At 59.5% G+C, this 23,860-nt stretch overlaps 1 protein-coding gene and 2 long non-coding RNA genes across 4 annotated transcripts in view; 1 reads left to right on the top strand and 2 right to left on the bottom strand.

The window, feature by feature from the left end:
- LOC105480412 (collagen type VII alpha 1 chain) overlaps positions 1-23,860 on the top strand; it is a 31,608-nt gene that overhangs the window by 6,000 nt on the left and 1,748 nt on the right. For both annotated transcript variants that reach the window (XM_011739239.3, XM_011739238.3), the window contains exons 18-113: positions 249-374; positions 456-602; positions 857-979; positions 1,317-1,463; positions 1,704-1,838; positions 1,925-2,068; positions 2,150-2,286; positions 2,574-2,700; positions 2,785-2,931; positions 3,017-3,189; positions 3,288-3,323; positions 3,407-3,433; positions 3,530-3,574; positions 3,646-3,708; positions 4,149-4,229; positions 4,319-4,354; positions 4,495-4,530; positions 4,708-4,779; positions 4,888-4,965; positions 5,202-5,228; positions 5,310-5,363; positions 5,484-5,546; positions 5,649-5,708; positions 5,836-5,871; positions 6,090-6,134; positions 6,212-6,247; positions 6,602-6,646; positions 6,742-6,777; positions 6,897-6,932; positions 7,306-7,338; positions 7,489-7,542; positions 7,926-7,985; positions 8,075-8,110; positions 8,218-8,298; positions 8,400-8,435; positions 8,631-8,675; positions 8,905-8,976; positions 9,213-9,257; positions 9,500-9,526; positions 9,744-9,773; positions 9,890-9,970; positions 10,042-10,077; positions 10,153-10,188; positions 10,280-10,360; positions 10,603-10,638; positions 11,063-11,125; positions 11,213-11,257; positions 12,868-12,903; positions 12,976-13,011; positions 13,135-13,230; positions 13,349-13,384; positions 13,472-13,507; positions 13,611-13,658; positions 14,005-14,040; positions 14,149-14,271; positions 14,354-14,554; positions 14,650-14,685; positions 14,766-14,828; positions 15,027-15,095; positions 15,171-15,215; positions 15,342-15,404; positions 15,586-15,630; positions 15,960-15,995; positions 16,124-16,159; positions 16,282-16,326; positions 16,491-16,523; positions 16,603-16,665; positions 16,782-16,817; positions 16,896-16,976; positions 17,110-17,178; positions 17,309-17,344; positions 17,425-17,466; positions 17,664-17,708; positions 17,790-17,834; positions 18,559-18,594; positions 18,677-18,736; positions 18,875-18,982; positions 19,131-19,202; positions 19,343-19,378; positions 19,509-19,568; positions 19,665-19,709; positions 19,924-19,959; positions 20,080-20,115; positions 20,192-20,248; positions 20,389-20,460; positions 20,977-21,048; positions 21,291-21,326; positions 21,678-21,758; positions 21,958-22,011; positions 22,086-22,139; positions 22,213-22,275; positions 22,650-22,712; positions 22,817-22,933; positions 23,098-23,175; positions 23,272-23,325; positions 23,570-23,618. In XM_011739239.3, the coding sequence (XP_011737541.2) occupies positions 249-374; positions 456-602; positions 857-979; positions 1,317-1,463; positions 1,704-1,838; positions 1,925-2,068; positions 2,150-2,286; positions 2,574-2,700; positions 2,785-2,931; positions 3,017-3,189; positions 3,288-3,323; positions 3,407-3,433; positions 3,530-3,574; positions 3,646-3,708; positions 4,149-4,229; positions 4,319-4,354; positions 4,495-4,530; positions 4,708-4,779; positions 4,888-4,965; positions 5,202-5,228; positions 5,310-5,363; positions 5,484-5,546; positions 5,649-5,708; positions 5,836-5,871; positions 6,090-6,134; positions 6,212-6,247; positions 6,602-6,646; positions 6,742-6,777; positions 6,897-6,932; positions 7,306-7,338; positions 7,489-7,542; positions 7,926-7,985; positions 8,075-8,110; positions 8,218-8,298; positions 8,400-8,435; positions 8,631-8,675; positions 8,905-8,976; positions 9,213-9,257; positions 9,500-9,526; positions 9,744-9,773; positions 9,890-9,970; positions 10,042-10,077; positions 10,153-10,188; positions 10,280-10,360; positions 10,603-10,638; positions 11,063-11,125; positions 11,213-11,257; positions 12,868-12,903; positions 12,976-13,011; positions 13,135-13,230; positions 13,349-13,384; positions 13,472-13,507; positions 13,611-13,658; positions 14,005-14,040; positions 14,149-14,271; positions 14,354-14,554; positions 14,650-14,685; positions 14,766-14,828; positions 15,027-15,095; positions 15,171-15,215; positions 15,342-15,404; positions 15,586-15,630; positions 15,960-15,995; positions 16,124-16,159; positions 16,282-16,326; positions 16,491-16,523; positions 16,603-16,665; positions 16,782-16,817; positions 16,896-16,976; positions 17,110-17,178; positions 17,309-17,344; positions 17,425-17,466; positions 17,664-17,708; positions 17,790-17,834; positions 18,559-18,594; positions 18,677-18,736; positions 18,875-18,982; positions 19,131-19,202; positions 19,343-19,378; positions 19,509-19,568; positions 19,665-19,709; positions 19,924-19,959; positions 20,080-20,115; positions 20,192-20,248; positions 20,389-20,460; positions 20,977-21,048; positions 21,291-21,326; positions 21,678-21,758; positions 21,958-22,011; positions 22,086-22,139; positions 22,213-22,275; positions 22,650-22,712; positions 22,817-22,933; positions 23,098-23,175; positions 23,272-23,325; positions 23,570-23,618 (6,090 nt within the window). The remainder of the gene's footprint in view (positions 1-248; positions 375-455; positions 603-856; positions 980-1,316; positions 1,464-1,703; positions 1,839-1,924; positions 2,069-2,149; positions 2,287-2,573; positions 2,701-2,784; positions 2,932-3,016; positions 3,190-3,287; positions 3,324-3,406; positions 3,434-3,529; positions 3,575-3,645; positions 3,709-4,148; positions 4,230-4,318; positions 4,355-4,494; positions 4,531-4,707; positions 4,780-4,887; positions 4,966-5,201; positions 5,229-5,309; positions 5,364-5,483; positions 5,547-5,648; positions 5,709-5,835; positions 5,872-6,089; positions 6,135-6,211; positions 6,248-6,601; positions 6,647-6,741; positions 6,778-6,896; positions 6,933-7,305; positions 7,339-7,488; positions 7,543-7,925; positions 7,986-8,074; positions 8,111-8,217; positions 8,299-8,399; positions 8,436-8,630; positions 8,676-8,904; positions 8,977-9,212; positions 9,258-9,499; positions 9,527-9,743; positions 9,774-9,889; positions 9,971-10,041; positions 10,078-10,152; positions 10,189-10,279; positions 10,361-10,602; positions 10,639-11,062; positions 11,126-11,212; positions 11,258-12,867; positions 12,904-12,975; positions 13,012-13,134; positions 13,231-13,348; positions 13,385-13,471; positions 13,508-13,610; positions 13,659-14,004; positions 14,041-14,148; positions 14,272-14,353; positions 14,555-14,649; positions 14,686-14,765; positions 14,829-15,026; positions 15,096-15,170; positions 15,216-15,341; positions 15,405-15,585; positions 15,631-15,959; positions 15,996-16,123; positions 16,160-16,281; positions 16,327-16,490; positions 16,524-16,602; positions 16,666-16,781; positions 16,818-16,895; positions 16,977-17,109; positions 17,179-17,308; positions 17,345-17,424; positions 17,467-17,663; positions 17,709-17,789; positions 17,835-18,558; positions 18,595-18,676; positions 18,737-18,874; positions 18,983-19,130; positions 19,203-19,342; positions 19,379-19,508; positions 19,569-19,664; positions 19,710-19,923; positions 19,960-20,079; positions 20,116-20,191; positions 20,249-20,388; positions 20,461-20,976; positions 21,049-21,290; positions 21,327-21,677; positions 21,759-21,957; positions 22,012-22,085; positions 22,140-22,212; positions 22,276-22,649; positions 22,713-22,816; positions 22,934-23,097; positions 23,176-23,271; positions 23,326-23,569; positions 23,619-23,860) is intronic.
- On the bottom strand, positions 7,203-9,760 carry LOC139361962 (uncharacterized). The gene is made up of 3 exons (XR_011620045.1): positions 9,675-9,760; positions 8,858-8,926; positions 7,203-7,318 (listed from the first exon to the last, which is right to left on the bottom strand). It is a non-coding gene; the product is annotated as an uncharacterized lncRNA (long non-coding RNA).
- On the bottom strand, positions 11,365-13,589 carry LOC139361961 (uncharacterized). Its single transcript, XR_011620044.1, has 3 exons — positions 13,452-13,589; positions 12,918-13,000; positions 11,365-12,014 (listed from the first exon to the last, which is right to left on the bottom strand). It is a non-coding gene; the product is annotated as an uncharacterized lncRNA (long non-coding RNA).

Here is a 23,860-nt window from a genome sequence, read left to right as displayed (position 1 = left end):
ACGCCCCTGCTTAGTGACTGTCCTGTCCACACTGACCCACCCCGCACTGATTAAGTGTCCACCCACGGTGACTTCCTGGTGGCCCCACACTGCCCACCCCAAGGCACTGACCTCCTCCTTCTCAGGGCTGCCTACAGTGACCTGTCCATACTAACCTCACACTGACTTTCAGATTACCCCCGTGTCAACCATGCCTGCACTACCACTCTGTTCTCTGCCAGACCCCTTTACCTTGCCTCTGTCCCCAGCCCCTGAGCCTGTGGGCCGTGTGTCAAGGCTGCAAATCCTCAATGCTTCCAGCGACGTTCTGCGGATCACCTGGGTAGGGGTCACTGGGGCCACAGCTTACAGACTGGCCTGGGGCCGGAGTGAAGGTATGGCTCCCTGATGCCACCCCTATCCTTCCTGGCTGGGACTGCCCACCCCTAACCATTGCTCTATGCCCACCTGGCCAGGTGGCCCCATGAGACACCAGATACTCCCAGGAAACACAGACTCTGCAGAGATCCGGGGTCTCGAAGGTGGAGTCAGCTACTCAGTGCGAGTGACTGCACTTGTCGGGGACCGCGAGGGCACACCTGTCTCCATTGTCGTCACCACGCGTAGGCAGAGCATGAGCTGGAGAGCCTCGGGATGGGTGGTGTGGATGGTTTGGGGATCGGGGCTTGTGCTCCAGATTGGAGAAAGGACCAGGATTGGTAGTGAGCCTTTGGGGGCGGGGTCTGAGAGGAGGGAAGGTGAAGCCCGGGATAGGCAGAGGGGCTGGCTGGGTGGGGTGCGTGTGCCAGGGTGGGCCTGGGATTGGCACAGGGGCCATTGGGGCAGAGCCTCCCTGATTCCTGAGCTTTCTCTCCAGCGCCTGAGGCTCCACCAGCCCTGGGGACGCTTCACGTGGTACAGCGCGGGGAGCACTCGCTGAGGCTGCGCTGGGAGCCGGTGCCCGGAGTGCAGGGCTTCCTTCTGCGCTGGCAACCAGAGGGTGAGGGGTGTCCCTGGGAGGGGGTTAGGAACCAATGGGGGCAAAGCTGTGGCAGATGCTGCAAGGTAGGTGAGGACAGTGACAGTGAGTGGGGTCTGTCATTGGGGGTCTGCGAGATCAGTGACAGTAGGTAAGATCAGTCAATGAAGTGGGCAGGATCAATGAGTTCATGGAGGGTCAGTCTGGCAAGGTCCATAAAGTGGGCAGAGTCAGTGAGGATGAGGAAGTCAGGAGGGTGGACCCAGTTAACAGAGCCAGTGAGGTGGGCGGGCCCTTTAATGCCTCCAGGTGTCACTCTCCCACATGCTCTTGGCCCCCACCCTCACGCCTGCCCCAGGTGGCCAAGAACAGTCCCGGGTCCTGGGGCCCGAGCTCAACAGCTATCACCTGGACGGGCTGGAGCCAGCCACACAGTACCGCGTGAGGCTGAGTGTCCTAGGGCCGGCTGGAGAAGGGCCCTCTGCAGACGTGACTGTGCGCACTGGTAAGCCTGCCTCACCTTGGCGTGCTCCTCCCCTACTGATGACCCACCCTGGCTTCCTGCACCCCGATTCTGAGTGACTCCTCCTGTACCCCCACCCCTCACTCTCTGACCCTGGGTGACCCCAGCATGACCTCTCATGACGCTTCAATAAGACAAACCCGACCCAGGATCTCAGATCTCTCTCTCCTCTGGGTTCTCAGGACTCAACCTCTGATCCTCGATCTTTCATTCCTCCTTCAGAGTCACCTCGTGTTCCAAGCACTGAACTACGTGTGGTGGACACCTCGATCGACTCGGTGACTTTGGCCTGGACCCCAGTGTCCAGGGCATCCAGCTACATCCTATCCTGGCGGCCACTCAGAGGCCCTGGCCAGGGTGAGGGGGAGGCCAGGGTTGGGGTGGGCTGGCAGTTGGGGTTCTGTGGAGACTGATTTTTAATCAAGTTCTCTCTCCTGCATAAGTGCCTGGGGCCCCGCAGACACTTCCAGGGATCTCAAGCTCCCAGCGGGTGACAGGGCTAGAGCCTGGTGTCTCTTACATATTCTCCCTGACGCCTGTCCTGGATGGCGTGCAGGGTCCTGAGGCATCCATCACACAGGCGCCAGGTATGGCGGGCATAGTGGGAAGGGCAGAAAGGTGTGTCTGGGTGGGCTGCTCGCTTCAGTAACTTGTTCCCCTTCCTGCAGTGTGTCCCCGTGGCCTGGCGGATGTGGTGTTCCTACCACACGCCACTCAAGACAATGCTCACCGTGCGGAGGCTACGAGGCGGGTCCTGGAGCGTCTGGTGTTGGCACTTGGGCCTCTTGGGCCACAGGCGGTTCAGGTTTGGTCCTGGGGCAACCAGATTCTTACCTCTCCCTGTGGCCCCCCACCCAGGCTCCATGCCAGTTACCATCTCCTGACCACCCAACAGGTTCAGTCATTCTCCCAGCTCTCCCACAGGCTCCAGATCTCACCTGCTGCCTGGCTTCCTATCCTGCCGTCACTGCTGACTCCCTAATAGATAGTCAGGCTTTGGTCACATACAGCCTGATGTGTTTCTCCAGGCTCTGTGCACCCCCATCCCTGCTCTATCATCCTCCTTAGGCTCTGTGTCTCCCTCCACCCCAGGTTGGCCTGCTGTCTTACAGTCACCGGCCCTCCCCACTGTTCCCCCTGAATGGCTCCTATGACCTTGGCATTATCTTGCAAAGGATCCGTGACATGCCCTACATGGACCCCAGTGGGAACAACCTGGGTGAGGACTGCAGCAGGCATGGACTCTTGGGGCTATCCACTGGGAACTTGGTGCCCCAGGGTTCTGACATGTCCTTCCTTCCAGGCACAGCCGTGGTCACAGCTCACAGATATGTGTTGGCACCAGATGCTCCTGGGCGCCGCCAGCACGTGCCAGGGGTGATGGTTCTGCTAGTGGATGAACCCTTGAGAGGTGACATATTCAGCCCCATCCGTGAGGCCCAGGCTGCTGGTAAGGAGTAGGCTGATGGGGAAGGGGTCTGGGAATAGGGGTGGCCCTGACAGGGCTATCAAGCAGCCACTGGACCCCACCTTAGGGCTTAAAGTGGTGATGTTGGGAATGGCTGGAGCGGACCCAGAGCAGCTGCGTCGCTTGGTGCCAGGCATGGACTCTGTCCAGACCTTTTTCGCCGTGGATGATGGGCCAAGCCTGGACCGGGCAGTCAGTGGTCTGGCCGCAGCCCTGTGTCAGGCATCCTTCACCACTCAGGTTTGGAAGAGGCCTCTGGGGGACTGGGTGGTAGAAAATAAGGGATCTGGGGGTTCTTGGTAGAAATGTTCAACCTCAAAGAGACCCTATGTCCACAGCCCCGGCCAGAACCCTGCCCAGTATATTGTCCGAAGGTAAGAGTCCTGTGACGAGAGGTGGGCAGAAGCTGCACCTGGGGCTAGCCACTCTGACCCACATCTGACATGTCTTTCCCCAGGGCCAGAAGGGGGAACCTGGAGAAATGGTGAGTGCCCCTGTAGGGCGGGGAATAGAGAGTGGGTTGGGTGTCAGTGGGGCAGGGGAGGTTGGCAGCACAGGTCTCAGTGATCACCCTTCCTAGGGCCTGAGAGGACAAGTTGGGCCTCCTGGCGACCCTGGCCTCCCGGTGAGTGCCCCCCACATCTGTCCCTGCACCCTGACTGGCTTATCACCACCTAACCTGCTCTCTTCTCTCAGGGCAGGACTGGTGCTCCTGGCCCCCAGGGGCCCCCTGGAAGTGCCATTGCTAAGGGCGAAAGGGTGAGTGTGGGGACCATCGAGGTTTCTCTGAGGCACTCCTCAAAGCTTTCTCAGGGTTTTTACAAGAGGGAAGGAATAAGCAGAGTTAGAATCATCGGAAATTCCTAGAAGCCCAGCTGGAGGTTATAAACCACCGCAGAGACTTTAGGGGACACTCTGAAGTAGAAGGGCCAGTGGGGCTTCTAGCCCCTCTGCAGAGCCTGAGCAGCAGCTCTAAGTCCCAGAGGCAGGGAAGCCCTCTGCCTTGTCACTGCCCTTGTGCCTGGAATTGGACTCCGTGCAGCTCTGAGGGGCCACTTCTCTGCCTCACTGTTCCACCCCCAATAATACCTGGGGGCCAGTGAGGTAGGGGACCCCTTGTTGATGGGGTGAGGCCCCTCCAGCAAACCAGGGGCCTTGGGGCAGGGTCCCTTCCTGCCCTGACCTCTTCACCTCCTCAGGGCTTCCCTGGAGCAGATGGGCGTCCAGGCAGCCCTGGCCGCCCCGGGACTCCTGGGACCCCTGGAGCCCCTGGCCTAAAGGTGAGCAAGCCTTGCCCTGCGGGTCAGGGTGGGCGCTGCCTGAGTGGGTGGGTGGCTCCGACTGTTCTGCCTCTGGCCTCCATTTGCAGGGCTCTCCAGGGTTGCCTGGCCCTCGTGGGGAACCGGTAAGGCGCCCTCCCTTCTTTGCTCTCCAAGTGTCTTCCCAGGGCTCTTCCACAGGGCGGGAGCCTGGGGTGGTGGGTCAGTGCCCACGCTGACACTCGCCTGAGCCCAAGCACCACCCTCTGCTCTGTTTGGTCCTCAGGGAGAGCAAGGACCTCGAGGCCCAAAGGGGGAGCCGGTAGGTGAAGGGGGAAGGGAGGCGGCCGGGATGTCCCAGGGAGGAGCAGGACTGCTCCACGCCAGACCCTGTGCAGGGCCTAAGGCGCGAATAGGAATAGCTGGACGTGTCTAGGGGCTTATTCCAGCTCAAGGCCCCCATATCCTGAATCCTGCCCACTGCTCTCTGTCCCTACAGGGGGCTCCCGGACAAATCACTGGAGGCGAAGGACCTGGGCTTCCTGGGCGGAAAGGGGACCCTGGACCATCGGTAAGTCCAGAGTATGTGGTGGCGAGTGATGGGTAGTGGGGGGACTGACAAGAGGGGGTGAGAGGAGGGTCTATGGGGTTGCACCTTATACTTTGTCTCCTCCATCAGGGCCCCCCTGGACCTCGTGGACCACTGGGGGACCCAGGACCCCGTGGCCCCCCAGGGCTTCCTGGAACAGCCATGAAGGTGACAACCTCATGAGTGCCATGTGATGCAGAGACCTGGTGACCCCATTTGAACCCACATAACCCCTACCAGTTCCTCTGGCTCTTGTGACCCTCTGATCACCCCCATCCTCACCATGATGCCTCAGTTCTCCCAAGATCCTTGTAATCCAATTGGACCCCATGACCCTCATCCCTCCTAGTATCTTTGGGAGTGAGGTGTGGCCCAGGGTCATGGGGTCATCATCTGTTTTCTAGGGTGACAAAGGTGATCGTGGGGAGCGGGTAAGTGAGGGACAGGTTGTGCTGGGGGTGGCTTGGAGTCTGATTCCCCTGTTCATTCTGTGACCTGCTGTTCTCTTCCAGGGTCCCCCTGGACCAGGTGAAGGTGGCATTGCTCCCGGGGAGCCTGGGCTGCCGGTGAGTGGGCCTTGAGGCTCTGCTGGGGGCCCTGCTCAGGGCTGTGGGTCTCTCCTGGGGCAGTGGTTGGGTGCTGGGCTTCATAGTTCTTTGCTCACATTTTTACTCACTTCCTCCTAGGGTCTTCCCGGAAGCCCTGGACCCCAAGGCCCCGTTGGCCCCCCTGGAGAGAAAGGAGAAAAAGTAGGGAGCCTGACTTGATGATATCCCAGTTCTGGGGTGGGAGGCTGGGTGCTAGGGGCAGGGCCTCCCTTCGGTCTTCCCACCCGCGCGTTTCTCCTTCAGGGTGACTCTGAGGATGGAGCTCCAGGCCTCCCAGGACAACCTGGGTCTCCGGGTGAGCAAGTGAGTGGAGGGGCCAGGGGTTCTGAATGTGGTGGGCACAGCTCCAGCCCCCACCTCAATCATCAACCACTGCTCCATCCTCATGCCCAAACGCAAATCTCTGAACCCCCAAATTCATCCCTTCCAGGGCCCACGGGGACCTCCTGGAGCTATTGGCCCCAAAGTGAGTACCAGTTGGGGGACTGAGGTCTGAGGGGTGCTACTCCGGGCTCCCCGTGGTGTTAGGGGAGGCTGGAAGATCAGGCGATAACAGTTCCCTCCAGGTCAGAGGTTGTGGTTTTGGAGGGGGTGGTTGGAGTTTGAGACCCCTTGTCTGGGGTTTGACATTCAAGCCCGCCACCAACCCTCTCTCTCTGTCGTTCTCTCATCCTCTGTCTTCAGGGTGACCGGGGCTTTCCAGGGCCCCTGGGTGAGGCTGGAGAGAAGGTAAGTGCAACCTGGGGGGCTCCAAGGGCCCTGGAGGATCTGGCCCAACTCAGCTCTGACCTCTTCTGTTCCATCAGGGCGAACGTGGACCCCCAGGCCCAGCGGGATCCCGGGTAAGCCCACTGGCTGCAATGCTCATACCAGCTGACCTGGCTGTGCCCTTTCTGGTTTTGGCTTTTTGCCCTTGACCCCCGCTGCCCCTGCTCCTCACCCCTCCTCAATGACCCCTTATCCCTGCTGATACAGGCTCTAACCATCAGCCCCAGGGACCTGGCTTTAAATCTCTGACCCTGCTGAACTGACCTTGACTTTCACTGACCTGGTCTCTGTCCTCCTGCCAAGTCTACCCCTGCCAACCTAAATCCCAATCTTCCCTGACCCCTCTCCAGCCCCCACCCCAGCCTCTAGCCCTGCCCATATCCCCCATCCCCACCCACCTGCACAGCTCTTCCCTTTCTTTCCTCCAGGGGCTGCCAGGGGTTGCTGGACGTCCTGGAGCAGAGGGTCCTGAAGTGAGTCTGTGACTGTGGTGGGACCACGAGTGGGACTTTTGTGTGTCCCTCCCCTTTCCTTTCCCCTCCTGGACTCCCACTTTCTCTACATTCAGGGGCCACCAGGACCCACCGGCCGCCAAGGAGAGAAGGTGGGTCCTCGACTGGGGGTGGTACTATCTGGTACTAGGGGTGTGGCAGGTGGGACACTGGGATTTGGGGCTCCAAGGTGACTCCCTGACCTGTCCCTGCTCCTATCCTCTCTCCACAGGGGGAGCCTGGTCGTCCTGGGGACCCTGCAGTGGTGGTGAGTGATGAGAGGATGGGGCTCTGAGCACAGCACAGCCCTTGAGCAGTGATCCTCCTATAGAACACTATCTGGGCTGTGATTCCACAGTGCTGGGCCCGTGAGCAGTCTCAGAGCTCTGTGGCTCACCTGCTAGAACCTGCCTCCAGACTCCTGGCTGTGATCCTGTGACCCCATACTGCCATGCAGGTCATGAGCTCTTTGTGTCAGTCCATTTCGTATAACCCCTTCCCTGCTATCGGCGGTGACCCTGTGACTTCTGGGTGGAGACTGAGCTGTATGACTTCGAATTCCGTGTGACCTCCATTCCAATGAAGACTGGTCATACAACCCCAAGGCAGGGCCAAGCTGTATCTGTCCTGTTTGTTTTCAGGGACCTGCTGTTGCTGGACCCAAAGGAGAAAAGGTAAGCCTGGTATGGGGCAAGGGGAGGTTTCTACAGAGTTGAGGTCTAGGTCATAGGGCCTATGTATGGGACTTGAGGGTCATAGGACTTGCTAGGTCAGGGGGTTAACTGGAGCCTGGGACTAGCACTGATGGTCTTTGTCACCTCCAGGGAGATGTGGGGCCTGCTGGGCCCAGAGGAGCTACTGGAGTCCAAGGGGAACGGGTAAGTGAAGGGAAGTGGTTTTTTGTTTTTGTTTTTGTTTTTTTGAGACAGAGTCTCGCTCTGTTGCCCAGGCTGGAGTGCAGTGGCGGGATCTCGGCTCACTGCAAGCTCCGCCTCCCGGGTTCAAATGATTCTCCTGCCTCAGCCTCCCAAGTAGCTGGGAGTACAGGCGCCCACCAGCATGGCCGGCTAATTTTTTGTATTTTTTGTAGAGACAGGGTTTCACCGTGGTCTCAATCTCCTGACCTCGTGATCCACCCATCTCGGCCTCCCAAAGTGCTGGGATTATAGGCGTGAGCCACTGCGCCTGGCCCGTGAAGGGAAGTGTTTAGGGGGCGGTTGGTAGAGGTTGTCTTCCTGACTTCTTATCCTTCCATCCACAGGGCGCACCTGGCTTGGTTCTTCCTGGAGACCCTGGCCCCAAGGGAGACCCTGGAGACCGGGTGAATCAATGTCGGAATGGGGAGTGTGACAGAGGGAGATGAGGTGGTAGGACCCTGACTAAATCCTGTCCCCCTTCTATTCCCTTCAGGGTCCCATTGGCCTTACTGGCAGAGCAGGACCCCCAGTGAGTACCCATGACCCTGGGCAACCTCAAGGCTTCCGGGATCCCCTCCCCTTGAGGACTGCCTGCTTTGAGCATCCTGCATCACCTCCCTCTTGCCTCCTCCACAGGGTGACTCAGGGCCTCCTGGAGAGAAGGGAGACCCTGGGCGGCCTGGCCCCCCAGGACCTGTTGGCCCCCGAGGACGAGATGTAAGAGGCTGGAGCCGGGGGAGTCACGGCGGGTAAGGGAGTAGGGCTGTTGCCAGCATCATGGGGTTCTTGAAACCAGGGCTGACACTCATGTTTCACAGGGTGAAGTTGGAGAGAAAGGTGACGAGGGTCCTCCGGTGAGACTTCTTCCCACTGTGGTTTCTGATCCTTTACCCTTGAACTAGGATCCCAGTGGGCTGGGGCTCCACCAGACCATCCATCCACTCCTTGCCTCCTGTCCAGCTGCTGCTCAGGCCCTTCTTTGTCCCCTCTCCCTGAGTGAGTTAGATCCTAACTCCCCTGTGCAGTATGACTTTTCTTTCTATCACCAGGGTGACCCAGGTTTGCCTGGAAAAGCAGGCGAGCGTGGCCTTCGGGTGAGTCTTGGCAGAGAGAAGTAACGGGGTGATGGGAGGTGGGCATGAAGGTGATAGGAAAGGCTGAGGGGGGCTAAGGGGTGATGGGAGGCCCTGCAGGGAGGCATGGGGTGATGGGAACCTCTGATGTGGATTTTGGAGTGATAGGGAGCCTGAGGCAGTGTAGGGGGTCACAGGGGTACCTGCAAAATACTGGGAGGGTCTGTCTCAGGCCAGCTGCTCTTCTTAGGGGGCACCTGGAGTTCGGGGGCCTGTGGGTGAGAAGGGAAACCAGGGAGATCCTGGAGCGGATGGACAAAATGTGAGTCCCAATCTATGACTCCTCACCCCAACCTTAACCCTCCAACCAGTCAATTCCCAACACCTGATCCTATCCCCAACCCCGTAATGCTAAACCCTCCCAATCTTTACTTCCTGTGACCCCTGCATCACGCCCACCTGAAGCCTACCAACATTCCCGTGAGTCCCCATGGTGCTTCCAAAGCTCCCCCAAACTGCTGCCCACCTTGAGTGGTCCTGACCCCTGCCTTTCTGCAGGGCAGCCCTGGACCATCTGGATCCAAGGGTGACCGTGGGGAGCCGGTGAGTAGGGCTGGTGTCCTGGGCTCAGAAAGGATTGAGGGTCCCCTGGCACTGCTGCCAGTGTGCCTTCACACGAGGGGTCTGGAGGTCAAGGTGGGAAGCATGGATGGCCACCCATGCCTGCTGGGGGCTGGCATTGGGGTACTTCGGGGAACTTGGGGGCAGAGTTGAGCCTGGAGCAAACCAGAGCCATGGCCTGGGACCTGAGGCTTCCTGTTGACTATAATCATTTCCTTTCCCAGGGTCCCCCAGGACTCCCGGGACGGCTGGTAAGGGCTGCACTGGGTCTGGTCCTCTGTCATTGCCTTCACTTGCCCCTTTGGCTCCACGTCATGTCCCCTCGTTCCTTCCACTAATTCCCACTTCCCCCAGCTGCCCCTCTGAAACCTCCACAGATCCCTGGAGCCCCTCACAGACCCTGTATCCCCTCGCCAACCACTCTTCCCCTTGTTGAGCCATTCTTCTCACTGGCCATTCCCCCCACAGGTAGACATAGGACCTGGAGCAAGAGAGAAGGTATTAGGGTCTGTGGGTGGAGGGTAAGAAAGACCCCAGTGCCCTTCCCGGCAGGTTCTACCTTGGGCATGGCTTAGCTTCCAGGCTGTTCCTCAGCAAGCTTATCTCTGCCACAGGGAGAGCCTGGGGACCGCGGACAAGAGGGTCCTCGAGGGCCCAAGGGCGACCCTGGCCTCCCTGGAGCCCCTGGGGATAGGGTGAGTATGGCTGGTCCTGGGGGTGCAGGTGTGGGAGGGCCCACTCTGATTTCTTCCTCCCCTATCTTCAGGGCATAGATGGGCTTCGCGGGCCCCCAGGCCCACAGGTGAGTGATGCACTTTGCCCTGTCTGCCGAGTCCCCATCTTGCCCTCACCTCTTATCTGACCCTGTTCCCTCCAGGGGGACCCAGGTGTCCGAGGCCCAGCAGGAGAAAAGGTGAGAGGGTGTGGAGGTTTCTCAGGACATGAGCCTGGGTTATCAGATCCACCTCGGCCTTGGTGGCCTCTTACCACTCTGTTTTCCACAGGGTGACCGGGGTCCCCCTGGGCTGGATGGCCGGAGCGGACTGGATGGGAAACCAGGAGCCTCCGGGCCCCCTGGGCTGAATGTGAGTCTAGGTAGTCCTGCCTGGTTGTCCCCTTCCCTTATCCCTTCACATGAGGGCCCTAGACCCCAGCCTCGTTGGTTGGTCTTGGCCTTGACGAGCTCTGGGGCCAGACATGTTGTCTCTGTCTTCTCCCAGAGCCCTGCCTGGGTGGGGTGCATTGTTGCCATGCAGGCCTTAGGCTTACAGGGACTAGAGCCCCTGACCCCATGACCATGATGAACTGACTTTGAGTCTCTCCTCAGGGTGCTGCAGGCAAAGCTGGGGACCCAGGGAGAGACGTAAGTGAGGGGAGATGCTGGGACAGAGGGAACTCAGGGGTTTGCATAAGCTCCGACCAGATCATCATAGTCACAGCATCAGGAGAGTGGGGGGCGTTGGTTCACCCTTGCCTTTGGGAGGGGTCTCAGTCCTCGGGAGGGGTCTCAGTCCCTGGCAGACAGGTTTTAGTAGAATCCCCCTTTCTGACCTTCTTTGCCTTGGGAGTCTTCATAGGCCCTCCAAGTTCTGGGAGTTCTTCCCTTGGGAGTATCAGCAGGGGGCCCCCCATCCATGGGGTCTGTGCCTGAGGGATCTCAATGGGACCTCCCAGTCTTGGGGGTCTGTACCCTGGAGGGAGATCTTATTGGGGTCCTCTTAGTCCATGGGGTATGCCCCAAGGAATATCTCAGAGGCCCTATAAATCTTAACAAATACTTTTTCCAGGGGCTTCCAGGCCTCCGTGGAGAACAGGGCCCCCCTGGCCCCTCTGGTTCCCCTGGATTACCGGTGAGTCCAGACTTTCATGTTACCCTATTTTCCCCCTTACTACCCTCACCTGATCCCTGACATCTGACCAGTGATCTGTTCCCACAGGGAAAGCCAGGCGAGGATGGCAAACCTGGCCTGAATGGAAAAAACGTGAGTGTGTCCAGGGCAACTGCGGCGAAACCTGCCAAGAAACGCCAGCACACCTACATAGCCAAGATCTCTAGCAACACATGAGGCACACGTGCAGACACATGCATCCTGGCCCAGACATACAGATGCATCCAGAAACATAGTTCTTTTTTTTTTTTTTTTTTTTTTTTTTTTTTGAGACGGAGTTTCGCTCTTGTTGCTCAGGTTGGAATGCAATGGCACGATCTCGGCTCACCGCAACCTCTGCCTCCTGGGTTCAAGTGAGTCTCCTGCCTCAGCCTCCTGAGTAGCTGGGATTACAGGCATGCACCACCACGCCTGGCATTTTGGGTTTTTTTGTTTTTGAGAGGGAGTCTCGCTCTGTCGCCCAGGCTGGAGTGCAGTGGCCGGATCTCAGCTCACTGCAAGCTCTGCCTCCCGGGTTTACGCCATTCTCCTGCCTCAGCCTCCCGAGTAGCTGGGACTACAGGCGCCCGCCACCTCGCCCGGCTATTTTTTTGTATTTTTTAGTAGAGACGAGGTTTCACCGTGTTAGCCAGGATGGTCTCGATCTCCTGACCTCGTGATCCATCCGTCTTGGCCTCCCAAAGTGCTGGGATTACAGGCTTAAGCCACTGCGCCCGGCTGCATTTTGTATTTTTAATAGAGACAGGGTTTCTCCATGTTGGTCAGGCTGGTCTCGAACCGACCTCAGGTGATCCGCCCGCCTCGGCCTTCCAAAGTGCCGAGTTTACAGGCGTGAGCCACCGCATCAGGCCTGGAAAAATAGTTCTATATGCACACACATGCAGCCTCACAGAAACATAGGGGTTTGGTGAATGGGCCAATTTGTGCCAGGATGGGTTGACACATGCCCAGATAACCCACAGCCATAGGCACAAGTGAAGAGCCACAGACAGGTCAACAGGCACAAGCACACTAGTGTGAAGCCACATTTGAGGCACTTAGAGACATGTTGACACCCAGACACTTCCACCCAGACTCATGTGCTCAGACATGGACCCAAGACTGCATGTGGACCTGTGTTGAGACATGGTGAGACACACATGGATGGCTCTGACCTGTGACATGTGCTACGACATGCTGGCACATGACTTTATATCGTCACCCACACGCTTATGGTCGTACACATTGAGCTACACACGAGTTGCAGACAGATGCCAAGACATAGGCCTCAAGACCCAAGGCACTGGGGGCCTTTGGAGACATGTATAAGCCCATGCCCATATGCAGACATGGGCCAAGATGTGCAAACAGACTAGGACACCCAGACCCATGGGTACATGTACTAAGACACACATGGATATGCACACACCCAGGACATGTGGACAATCACCAACCCAGAGATGCATGAATGTGGAGCTACCTCTAGAGAGCCAGAGACAGAGGACATGTGTGCAGTTGCCTGTTGGGGTGAGCAGGGCTGCACAGGCACACCCTTAGACATGCAGCAGCTCACTCGGACGGCCACAGGCCATGCTCCAAGACATACACAGCCATGGAGCTACAGGCCCAGAAATACAGTCATAGTCATCTGAAATCTGCCAAGATAGTGTCTTGCAGTCAGACACAAGTGAATGTTTGGGCTGATGTGAGTCCTCTGCCCACAGGGAGAACCTGGGGACCCTGGAGAAGACGGGAGGAAGGTAAAGTCCCCCACCTGGGGTCTCCCTGGTCTCTGCTTGGAGCCATGTCTGAAGCATCCTTGTTTTCCTTAGGGAGAGAAAGGAGATTCAGGTGCCCCTGGGAGAGAAGTGAGTGTTGGAGTTTTCTGCAACCTCTGACCCCTGACCCTGACCCTGACCCTGACCCTGGGGGATATGACTCCACTCTTTTCTGAGGTCTCAGGGTCCTGATGCTGACTGCATCCCTCACAGGGTCGTGATGGCCCCAAGGGTGAGCGTGGCGTTCCTGGCATCCTTGGACCCCAGGGCCCTCCAGGCCTCCCAGGGCCAGTGGGCCCTCCTGGCCAGGTGAGTGTCCTGGGTCATTCTGGGACTTGAGAGCATTAGAAGCCATTATGTTTTCATGGATAACCCTCCCAGGAAGCCATAGGCCTGTGTGACCCCTTTGTGTTCTGCCATATCTCAGGGTTTTCCTGGTGTTCCAGGAGGCACGGGCCCCAAGGTAAGTGTGTGGATGTTGGGTAGGGGGCGTGATGAGGGGCTGACCAGGCTGGGGGTCATTTCCTCACCTGGTCATTCTTGTTTTCAGGGTGACCGTGGGGAGACTGGATCCAAAGGGGAGCAGGTGAGGCCCCCACCTTTTCCACACGCCCAGGTAGCCACAGCACCCACATGCGCACATGCACGCCCATAGGCTGGTTCCTAGCAGTTTGTCTTCATTTTTCCAGGGCCTCCCTGGAGAGCGTGGCCTGCGAGGAGAGCCTGGAAGTGTGCCGGTGAGCCAGCCTTGGGAAGTCCCCTTGATTCTGTTTTGCATGCCCATGGGGGCCACCTCACCATCCCCTTCCCCTTGCCACGAGGCTCCATAGGTTCTGTGCTGTGTGTTCAGTGCCCTGCCCCATTGGGGTTCTTGTAGCCCACACTCAAGGGAACTTGGGCAGTGGGGACATGCCAGAAAGGGGCTCTCAGGGGTCTCCAGCCATGCCTCAGCCAAGTGCTAAAGGGTGCTCTGGGCAAGAGGCCTGGGGAAAAGGGCGTGGAGGTGCTTTCCTGAGGCTGCGTGGAGCAGAAGGCAGGAGCTTCTCTGTCATGGGCAGCCCTTCACCCAGCCTTTGTCCCTAGAACGTGGATCGGTTGCTGGAAACTGCAGGCATCAAGGTGGGTTGTTTAGGGGCTGGGGATAGGGGCAAGTGGGCCTAGCAGGGCCCACAGGCACGGGAGCTGCAGCGATGCACCCCGCTCCTCTGACCTCTTGCTGTCCCTCAGGTGTCTGCCCTGCGGGAGATCGTGGAGACCTGGGATGAGAGCTCTGGTAGCTTCCTGCCTGTGCCCGAACGGCGTCGAGGCCCCAAGGGGGACCCAGGCGAGCGGGGCTCCCCAGGCAAGGAGGTGAGCAGAGGTGGCTCAGTGGGGTGTACCCTGTGGGGGTGTAGCTGTACAGCAACCAGCATTCTCTCTTCAACTCCTGCAGGGCCCCATTGGCTTTCCTGGAGAACGCGGGCTGAAGGGAGACCGTGGAGACCCTGGCCCTCAGGGGCCACCTGGCCTGGCCCTTGGGGAGAGGGGCCCCCCTGGACCTCCCGGCCTTGCCGGGGAGCCTGGAAAGCCTGGTATTCCCGGGCTCCCAGGCAGGGCTGGGGGTGTGGGAGAGGCAGGAAGGCCAGGAGAGAGGGTGAGGCTGGGGGCTGGCCGGGAGAGTAAGGGAAGAGCGGTTGGGAGGGGTGGGACCCCCATGGGCTTGGCCCTCACCCGCTATTTGCATTTCAGGGAGAACGGGGAGAGAAAGGAGAACGTGGAGAACAGGTGGGCTGCGATGGGCTCTGTGGGGCAGGCTGCCTGGAGGCTGTGCTGGGGCTGCCACCCCATTTTCTTGTTTCCTGCAGGGCAGAGATGGCCCTCCTGGCCTCCCTGGATCCCCTGGGCTCCCTGGACCCCCTGGCCCCAAGGTGATCACCCCATCCCTGCCCTAAGCCTGTGACTGGTGACCAGGAAGCCACCCTTAGCTTGGTCCCCAGAAATATGGTAGTGTGTGCCATGACCCTGGAATTTCTTACCCTGTAACCCTCTGTGATGCTAAGATCTGTGATGACCCGCCCATGCCTCTATGACAGAGACATCTCTCCCCTGTGACCTTGTGTTTTTAGGTGTCTGTGGATGGGCCAGGTCCTGCACTCTCTGGAGAACAGGGACCCCCTGGACTCAAGGGTGCTAAGGTCAGTGTGTGGGTTCAGCTCGGGGCCACCCTCTACCGTGGCACTAGGGACTGACTTGACATCTCATCCCCACAGGGGGAGCCAGGCAGCGATGGTGACCGAGGTCCCAAAGGAGACAGGGTGAGACCTCTCCCCACACTTCCATAGAGTCCCCCTCCTTTCTAGGGGCACGTGAGAGGTGATGTGCTTAAGTACCTGGGTGTGTGGCAGTGACTGGGGGCTCAGGGCACAACACTCTGCCTTCAGGGTGTGCCAGGCATCAAAGGAGACCGGGGAGAGCCTGGACCGAGGGGCCAGGATGGCAACCTGGTAAGTCCTTGCCCAACAGCCACACATGTGCAAGAAGGTGGCTCTCATATATGTTGTTCTATGTGCAGGGCTGGGGTCTGCACTGCCTGGGACTGTCTGAGTCCTGACTCTGTCAAGGGGGATGGTGGGTGGAGGGGAAGTTGGAACTGGGAAACTAAGGCCTGAAACCTGTTCTCTGCAGGGTCTACCGGGAGAGCGTGGTGTGGCTGGGCCTGAAGGGAAGCCGGTGAGTGATGGCTGAAGCACCCGGCCCAGGCTCTGGACCCTCCGCTAGGTGCTGCTGCTGCTGTGTGTGTGCATGTCTGTGTGTGTGTGTTTGTGTGTGCCTGCTTGTGTGTGCCTGTCTGTGTGTGCCTGTGTCTGTGTGTGTGGTTGTATGTGGATGTGTGTGTGCAGGCCCATGTGTGCTATCTGTGAGAGGCAGCCCATAGGTAGGTGTTATCTGTGACTGGAAAGGGTGAGGTATGGAAATTGCCCCAAGGTAAAAGCCCCAGAGGTTGGGAACAGGCCCAAGTGAGGCCCAGATTGAGGCTCATCAGTGCCCTCTCTACGTAGGGTCTGCAGGGTCCAAGAGGACCCCCTGGCCCAGCGGTGAGTACCCAAGAACCTTCACCTATCTGCCTCCATCCTGTGCCCTGCCCCAATGAGCAGTACTGCCTTAGTTTCCCTGGTGGGGCGAGGCTAATTCCCCCTAATCAGATTCTTTTTCTCCCCAACAGGGTGGTCATGGAGACCCTGGACCACCTGGTGCCCCGGTGAGTGACCAGGGAGTGAGGGTCTGGAAGGGATGGGATAGGCATTGGCCACAACTGATAAGCCACACCTTCTCTGTGTTAATCCCTGAGCCCTGTTCCCTGCCCTTGACCCTTTTCTCTAGGGTCTTGCTGGCCCTGCAGGACCCCAGGGACCCTCTGGCCTGAAGGTGAGTCTAGGTGTGTGGATGGGAGGAGGAGGCTCCTTTGAGCCATGTCCATGCCTGGGGTAGTGTGTGCCAACCTCCTGGGCTGTCATCTCCTGCAGTGAGGCTGAGCTCCAGGAGCCCTGGCTGCGTGGGCTCTGCTCATGCAGTCTCTGGGTTGTTTGCAGGGGGAGCCTGGAGAGACAGGACCCCCTGGACGGGTGAGTGGCCTAGCTCACATGTTAGGGTCATAGGGAGATGGGTGGGGTTGGCACTGCCCTGAACTTTCTCTTCCTCCAGGGCCTGCCTGGACCTACTGGAGCTGTGGGACTTCCTGGTCCCCCCGGGCCTTCGGGCCTTGTGGTGAGTGAGCCCTGTGGCCCCTGCAGGGACACTGTGTTTTCACTCCTTGGGGCCCATGTTCTCTCATGTCCTTGTGTGTCCCTTGTTACCCTGACATCCTACTTGTTCTCCCTCAGGGTCCACAGGGGTCTCCAGGTTTGCCTGGACAAGTGGTGAGTTCTGGGGGTCAAGGGTTGGGCTCCAGGGGTCAGGGGTCAGCAGGCAGCCCTGACAGAGCTCCTCCCTCTCAGGGGGAGACAGGGAAGCCGGGAGCCCCAGGTCGAGATGGTGCCGGTGGAAAAGATGGAGACAGAGGGAGCCCTGGTGTGCCAGTATGTGTTCTGGGGGCAGCTCGCTGTGGGCCTGCTGTGGGGTGTGGTGCCCCGCTGTGAGCTTGAAATATGAGGAGTGGGGCAGCAGGGGTGGTAGTGGAGACACTGAGTTCCTCCCGCTGCTGTGCCATAGGGATCACCAGGTCTGCCCGGCCCTGTTGGACCTAAAGGAGAGCCTGGCCCCACGGGGGCCCCTGGACAGGTGATCTTTGACCCTGACTTCCACCCCCTGCAGTAACTCCTCTGTTTCACCCACAACCCTGTTTCCAAACGCATGGGGGTGGCAGGGTGGGGGCGGGGAGGAGAAGGAAACTCACTAGCATTCCCCACAGGCTGTGGTCGGGCTCCCTGGAGCAAAGGGAGAGAAGGTGAGTGTGTAGGGGCTGCCAGTGAGGAGGGGTCAACTGGTGGGGGCCGAGGAATCCCACTGACCCCTCCCCCTTACCAGGGAGCCCCTGGAGGCCTTGCTGGAGACCTGGTGGGTGAGCCGGTGAGTAGGGAACTTCTGACAGCAGAAGTTCTGGGGTTCCTGTCTCTCCAGTGGCCCAACATCTGACCTTTGACCCATAGTTTACCCACCCTCATGACCCTCAGCTTTCACAGTAGACCCCATATTTGAGCCCTGGCCTCATGCCTCCCTCTGGAGTCTCATCTGTGACTGTGTTGCCTCCTGACCTCTGTCAACAGGGAGCCAAAGGTGACCGAGGACTGCCAGGGCCGCGAGGCGAGAAGGTGAGGTGGGCTGGCCCCAGGACCTGAGTACTGAGAAGAGAAGGCTCAGTCCAGACACCCCTCTCCAGCCATTCTTTGCAGGGTGAAGCTGGCCGTGCAGGGGAGCCCGGAGACCCTGGGGAAGATGTGAGTCTGGGGCCCGGGCAAGGGTGAGCCTGGCCTGAGGCGGGTGATGGTGGGCACAAGGGGCCACTCTTGGGCCTGGGCACATGTCTGAGCCCCTGAGTCAGGCTGCATGTCCCAACATCCAGGAGCCTGCTCCCTGGAGAACAGGGAGCCACAGGCTGTTGGCTTCCACACACTGAGCTCTGGGGGGCCGTGTCTTGGCTTCTGTGTGCCTGTCCTTGGTCTGTTCCTCACCGCATCTGGACACACATGTGTGCTCTGGTCTGATCTCCCAGATCCCAGAACACACCTGAGTTCTTGTGAACCTCTCCTTGGTCCTGTGTTTACAGTCCTCCTTTCCCCTGCCCCTGACTGCCAGCGTTCAGCCTGTGGCCACGCCTGCTCTACCCGGGAGTGGACGTGTTGGGGTTCCCCTCTGAGCTCCCGTGTGTCTGCACTCACGTCTGTGGAGCCAGATGTCTGCACTCGTGTGTGGGCTCCGTGTGCCTGTGGCCATGCCGGAACTCCCACCTGTCTATGGTCGTATCTGAGTGTCCCTCTGTCTGTGCCATCCTGAGACAGGCCATGGTCATGTCTGAGCTCCTGTGAGCCAATTCTTGGTCACATGTCTGAGTTCCCAGGTGTTCATGGTCACATCTGAGCTCCCCTGGGAATATTTTGGGCCATGTCTGAACTCTGTGCTCATGTTCCTACCCTCTCACATGCTGTTTGCTGGGTTTTTTAGGGTCAGAAAGGGGCTCCAGGACCCAAAGGTTTCAAGGTATGTGTACCCAGAAGGGTCCCTGCTGGGGTCCTGGTACTGAGACTCCATGAGCTTGATCTGATGCCTCTTTTCCTCAAAGGGTGACCCAGGAGTTGGGGTCCCAGGCTCCCCTGGGCTGCCTGGCCCTCCAGGTGTGAAGGTAAGTCATACCCCATCACCGGTTGTGGGGGCAGCGGGCCAGGCGGCTGCTGGAGGTAGGAGGAAGAGGGAGTTCTGATGAGAGTCCCGGGAGAGGTCCTGCATTGACCATTTCCTCCCTTTGCTGTGTTGATTTCAGGGAGATCTGGGCCTCCCTGGCCCCCCTGGTGCTCCTGGTGTTGTTGGGTTCCCGGGTCAGACAGGCCCTCGAGGAGAGATGGGTCAGCCAGGCCCTAGCGGAGAGCGGGTGAGGGACTGGAAACAGCATGTAGGGGCTTGGTGAATCTGTGGTGGGAGGAGAGGGCCCTGCTTTGGGGGTTCCCAGTCTTGAGGGGGCAGAGGGTAGGAGGGTTTCCAAGTCACTCTCTGCCTCTCTTGCTCCATTTTTCTGGTAGGGTCTGGCAGGCCCCCCAGGGAGAGAAGGAGTTCCAGGCCCCTTGGGGCCACCTGGACCACCGGGGTCAGTGGTGAGTAGAGGTGCCCTAAAGCCCCACGTGTTTGATTGCCTGTCCTCGTGAGGACTTAAGATGGAGGCCGGGCCATACTGTGGGGTGTTGGGGGAGGCACTTTGAGACCCACAGGACCCTCACCTCACTCTGACCTATAGGGACCACCTGGGGCCTCTGGACTCAAAGGAGACAAGGTAGGTTGGACAAATGCTACCGGCTGTCTCTTGTGCCCTCGTCACCCCCTCCAGCCTCCACTGACCTCCCATGATCCTGCGTCCCCCACTGATTCCCCTCACTGATCCCCCGTGTCCTGTTGGTCTCCAGGGAGACCCTGGAGCAGGGCTGCCCGGGCCCCGAGGCGAGCGTGGGGAGCCAGGCGTCCGGGTATGTACGTCCTACTCCACAGCCGAGCTCCCTTCATCCCAGCTCTTGCCTCAGATTTCCAACCTCTGAGTCAATGAACTTAATGTCACCATCCAGGGTGAAGATGGCCGCCCTGGCCAGGAGGGACCCCGAGGACTCACGGTGGGTCCCGCTGGAGGAAGTGACAGTGCTGTGACTTCAGTCCCCTGCCTGTGCCCTTTGTGCCCCAGGACTCTCTGCCATCCTCCCTAGCCCTCTGGCCCTCCTGGTCTACCCCTGTCCCCTTTGGTCCCCAGTGTTTCCCTCCTCCCCCCGATCCTCCTCTTTCCTCCACTGCCCTAGTTCCTGTAGCTCACAGTCGCCTTCTCTCACACAGGGGCCCCCTGGCAGCAGGGGAGAGCGTGGGGAGAAGGTAGGAATGTGGGGAAGGTCCTGGCATGAGTGGGACGGGTGAGTGGATCTTGCATGATATTAGAATTCAGGCCTGGGGCCTCCCCAGTTTGGGTGGGACTCACACTCTTTCGCACAATAGGGTGATGTTGGGACTGCAGGACTAAAGGGTGACAAGGTGAGTGTGGGCATGGGGAGGGCAGGGCAGGGGCCAGGGTGCTCCCAACTCCTCTGACTCCTCCCTGCCCCCTCAGGGAGACTCCGCTGTGATCCTGGGGCCTCCAGGGCCACGGGGTGCCAAGGGGGACATGGTGAGTGAGCCCACATGCAGACTGGGTCTTCCCCGGGTGCGAGAGGGACCCCATGGGGCTGGCCCAGGGCATCTGAGAGCTCAAACCCCCAGAGGGTGAGGGACCTTCAGCCCCTTACCATGACTTCTTACCCAACCCAGGGCGAACGAGGGCCTCGGGGCTTGGATGGTGACAAAGGACCTCGGGGAGATAGTGGGGACCCTGGTGACAAGGTATGGGGAAGGGGGTGGTGTACTGTCTGTGGGGTCCTGTGGCTATGGGAGTTCCACAGCGTCTGTGAGGGCAGGAGGGGAGGATAGGAGGGGACTTTCTGGGGTTCAGGGGGAAGGGGTTCTGTGGCTGACTGTGGAGTGACTGAGAGGAGGGGCTCCAGGGAGAGCTCAAGGCTTTGGTGTGAGGTTAGGAGAGCTCTGTGCACTGGCCCTATGAGGGGCCCTATAGGGACAGGAAGGGGGCTCCTTGGGTGTCCCCATCTGAAGGTGCTTCAGATGGGATGAGGAACCCAGTGATAAGAGGGAGGGGCAAGAGTCTGGAGTCCTTGGGGTGAGAAATGAGCCAGTCTGTGGACTACAGCCCCCAGCTCCACCCTGCTATGGCATGGGCTGGGAGGGGCGTGCCGCTGGGTCCGGTCGTGAGTGACTCAAGCTCTGCCCCAGCTGGCGGGCTCATTGTATTCTAAGCTGCCAGCCTGGTCTGGTCCTGATTGTATCCCTCTCCCTATCCCACAGGGCAGCAAGGGAGAGCCTGGTGACAAGGGCTCAGCTGGGTCGCCAGGACTGCGTGGACTCCCAGGACCCCAGGCAAGTCCTGCCCCAGGCCCAGGCCCAGGTCCAGAGCCAGCATCACACACACACATATCCTGGGGGTCCTCTGAGTGCTGGGGGTTCTGGTTCCCTCGCTGCTGGCCCCATGTGTGTTCACCTGGGATCTGTGTGTGGGCTGGGCCCCGGCCACTGAGCATCTGAGTGGCCACACATGCAGCGGATGGGCCAGCATTGGGGACAGTCCCACTGAAGGGCTCCCCCATCTGTGTTTCTCACAGGGTCAACCTGGTGCAGCAGGGATCCCTGGTGACCCGGTAAGATGCCCCTGCTCCCACAGGGGCCCCCTGTTCCCAGAGGGCCCCCGTCACCGTGGTGGTCCCACCAATGTGGTAGCTTTTGACCTTACAGTGACCCAGTGCTCTCATGGTGTCCTCATGTTGTCCAGGGTCCCCCACTTCCACAGTAGCCACCTATGATGGTATCCCCTGCTGATGGTGACCCTTATCCCCTGCCTGTGGTGACCCTTGTCCCCATGGCAAGCCTCAGTGGCTCCGACCTCCAGAGGTGACTCCCATCCCATGGAGTTCCCTACCCACTATCCAGGGCAATTCTCTTTGGTCCCTCACTGACCTCCTCTGACCTCGCATGGACCCTCTCCCTGCTAGGGCTCCCCAGGAAAGGATGGAGTGCCTGGCATTCGAGGAGGAAAAGGAGATGTTGGCTTCATGGGTCCCCGGGGCCTCAAGGTAGGAAAGAAACAAGATTGTATTTTTTTCTGGTCAGAAAGGCCTAATGTTGAAGGGCGAGTGGCCTGGGGTCAGATGTTAGGGTGCTGGGTCAGAGGTTGGAGTACCTGAGGCCTGTTTGGAGAGTTGGTTTCAGGGCGAAGGGGATCACAGAGTGAGGCGTCTGGGAATCACTTCTTCACCTGCTTTTCTCCCTCAGGGTGAACGGGGAGTGAAGGGAGCCTGTGGCCTTGATGGAGAGAAGGGAGACAAGGTGCAGAGGGGATGGGGGATGGGGGGCTATGGGGCCTGGGGCCTAAGGCTGACCCCACTGCCTGATGCCTGCAGGGAGAAGCTGGTCCCCCAGGCCGCCCTGGGCTGGCAGGACACAAAGGAGAGATGGTGAGTGTGGGCACGCTCAGAATGAGGGGGCCATGGGCGGACTGGGGCCAAGCTCATGTCTTTTTTTCTCCAGGGGGAGCCTGGTGTGCCGGGCCAGTCGGGGGCCCCTGGCAAGGAGGGCCTGATCGGTCCCAAGGTACAGGGTCTGTGGACAGTGGACATGACAGGGAGTCAGGATGGGGCAGGGAAGCTCACAGTCGGGTCATGGGGGTGTAGGGACAAGGAAGGCTGTGGAGGGTTGGGACTGAAGTGGGGCTAGTCTTGAGGTGTCAAGGTGGGTTGGGGTCACAGTGGAGTTAGGATGAAAGCATGGGAGGTAGAGGGGGCATGTGTATCAGGACAGGGGGCTATAGTGGAGTTGGAGTCATGGGGATCACATCTGGTTGGCTCACAGGTACTCGGGTTACAGAAAGTTTGGGCATTAGGCCAGGGAGTGCATGGCAGTTCAGGGAGGGTCCAGAGCTGAGGGAGATCAGGGCAGAAGGTCTCTCATGCTTCTTCTGTTCCCAGGGTGACCGAGGCTTTGATGGGCAGCCAGGCCCCAAGGGTGACCAGGGCGAGAAAGGGGAACGGGTGAGTTGAGGCCATGGTCATGGTGAATTGAGGGAAGCGTGCCCTTTGGGAGAGGGTCCATCTTTGGGGCCTCTAATTACTGACTCTGTCTTATATCTCCCCAGGGAACCCCAGGAATTGGGGGCTTCCCAGGCCCCAGGGGCAGTGATGGCTCTGCTGGTTCCCCGGGGCCACCTGGCGGTGTTGGTCCCAGAGGCCCTGAAGGACTTCAGGGCCAGAAGGTAAGGGGCCCCAGCTCTGACTCCTGACCCCTTCCCTACCCTTCCAACCTCATAATCATCCTCCAGCCTGCCTGCCCCAACCTTTGAAGCTGTGACCCCCAACCTGCCTGACTCCTGATCCCTGCTGTCTCTGACCCTGCTCATTTGGTCCCTGTGTCTGACAGGGTGAGCGAGGTCCCCCTGGAGAGAGAGTGGTGGGGGCTCCTGGGGCCCCTGGAGCCCCTGGCGAGAGAGGGGAGCAGGTGAGTTGGGATTCCCAGGCTTGGGTCAGAGATCGGGGTGACCTCTGTTGTCCCTGAGATCAGAGGTCACAGCCTGGTCCCATCTGTTATACATAGGGGCGGCCAGGGCCTGCTGGCCCCCGAGGCGAGAAGGGAGAAGCTGCACTGACGGTGAGTGTGGGCCTGGATGGGCCTGGATGGGCCTGGATGGGCCTGGGTGGGCCTGGATGGGCCTGGATGGGCCTGGGTGGGCCTGGGTGGGCCTGGGTAGGCTGGGGCCCTCCCTCCCTCACCCAGTACCCTGACCCCTGGGCCCTGGCTCCATGCAGTCTCTCTATGGTCCCTGCATTATGTGCCCTATGTCCTTCCTGTGAGCCATGGGTTCTTCATGGTTCCCTTGGCCTTCTGCTCCCAGGAGGATGACATCCGGGGCTTTGTGCGCCAGGAGATGAGTCAGCACTGCGGTGAGTGGTGCCCAGCCTGCAGTCTCCCACTCCGTGCCAGCACCCTAGGCAAGGGCAGGCAGGCCCCTAGAACTTACAGGGCAAGCAGTTAAGAAAATGGGGGGATGGATGGATACACAGGACACGTGTGCTTCAGTACTGACACATGACACGTGTCCCCAGTGAAGGGAGACACACAGTCAGATGAGGATTGCCATGCAGTGTTCTTGGATGTCCAGCTTGGCTGTATGGGGAGCAGGATG

The sequence above is a fragment of the Macaca nemestrina genome, chromosome 2, assembly GCF_043159975.1.
Source record: "Macaca nemestrina isolate mMacNem1 chromosome 2, mMacNem.hap1, whole genome shotgun sequence".
Taxonomy (NCBI): Eukaryota; Metazoa; Chordata; class Mammalia; order Primates; family Cercopithecidae; genus Macaca; species Macaca nemestrina.
The sequence above is the reverse complement of the archived record's forward strand: the minus strand, read 5'-3'. Positions and strand labels throughout refer to the sequence as shown.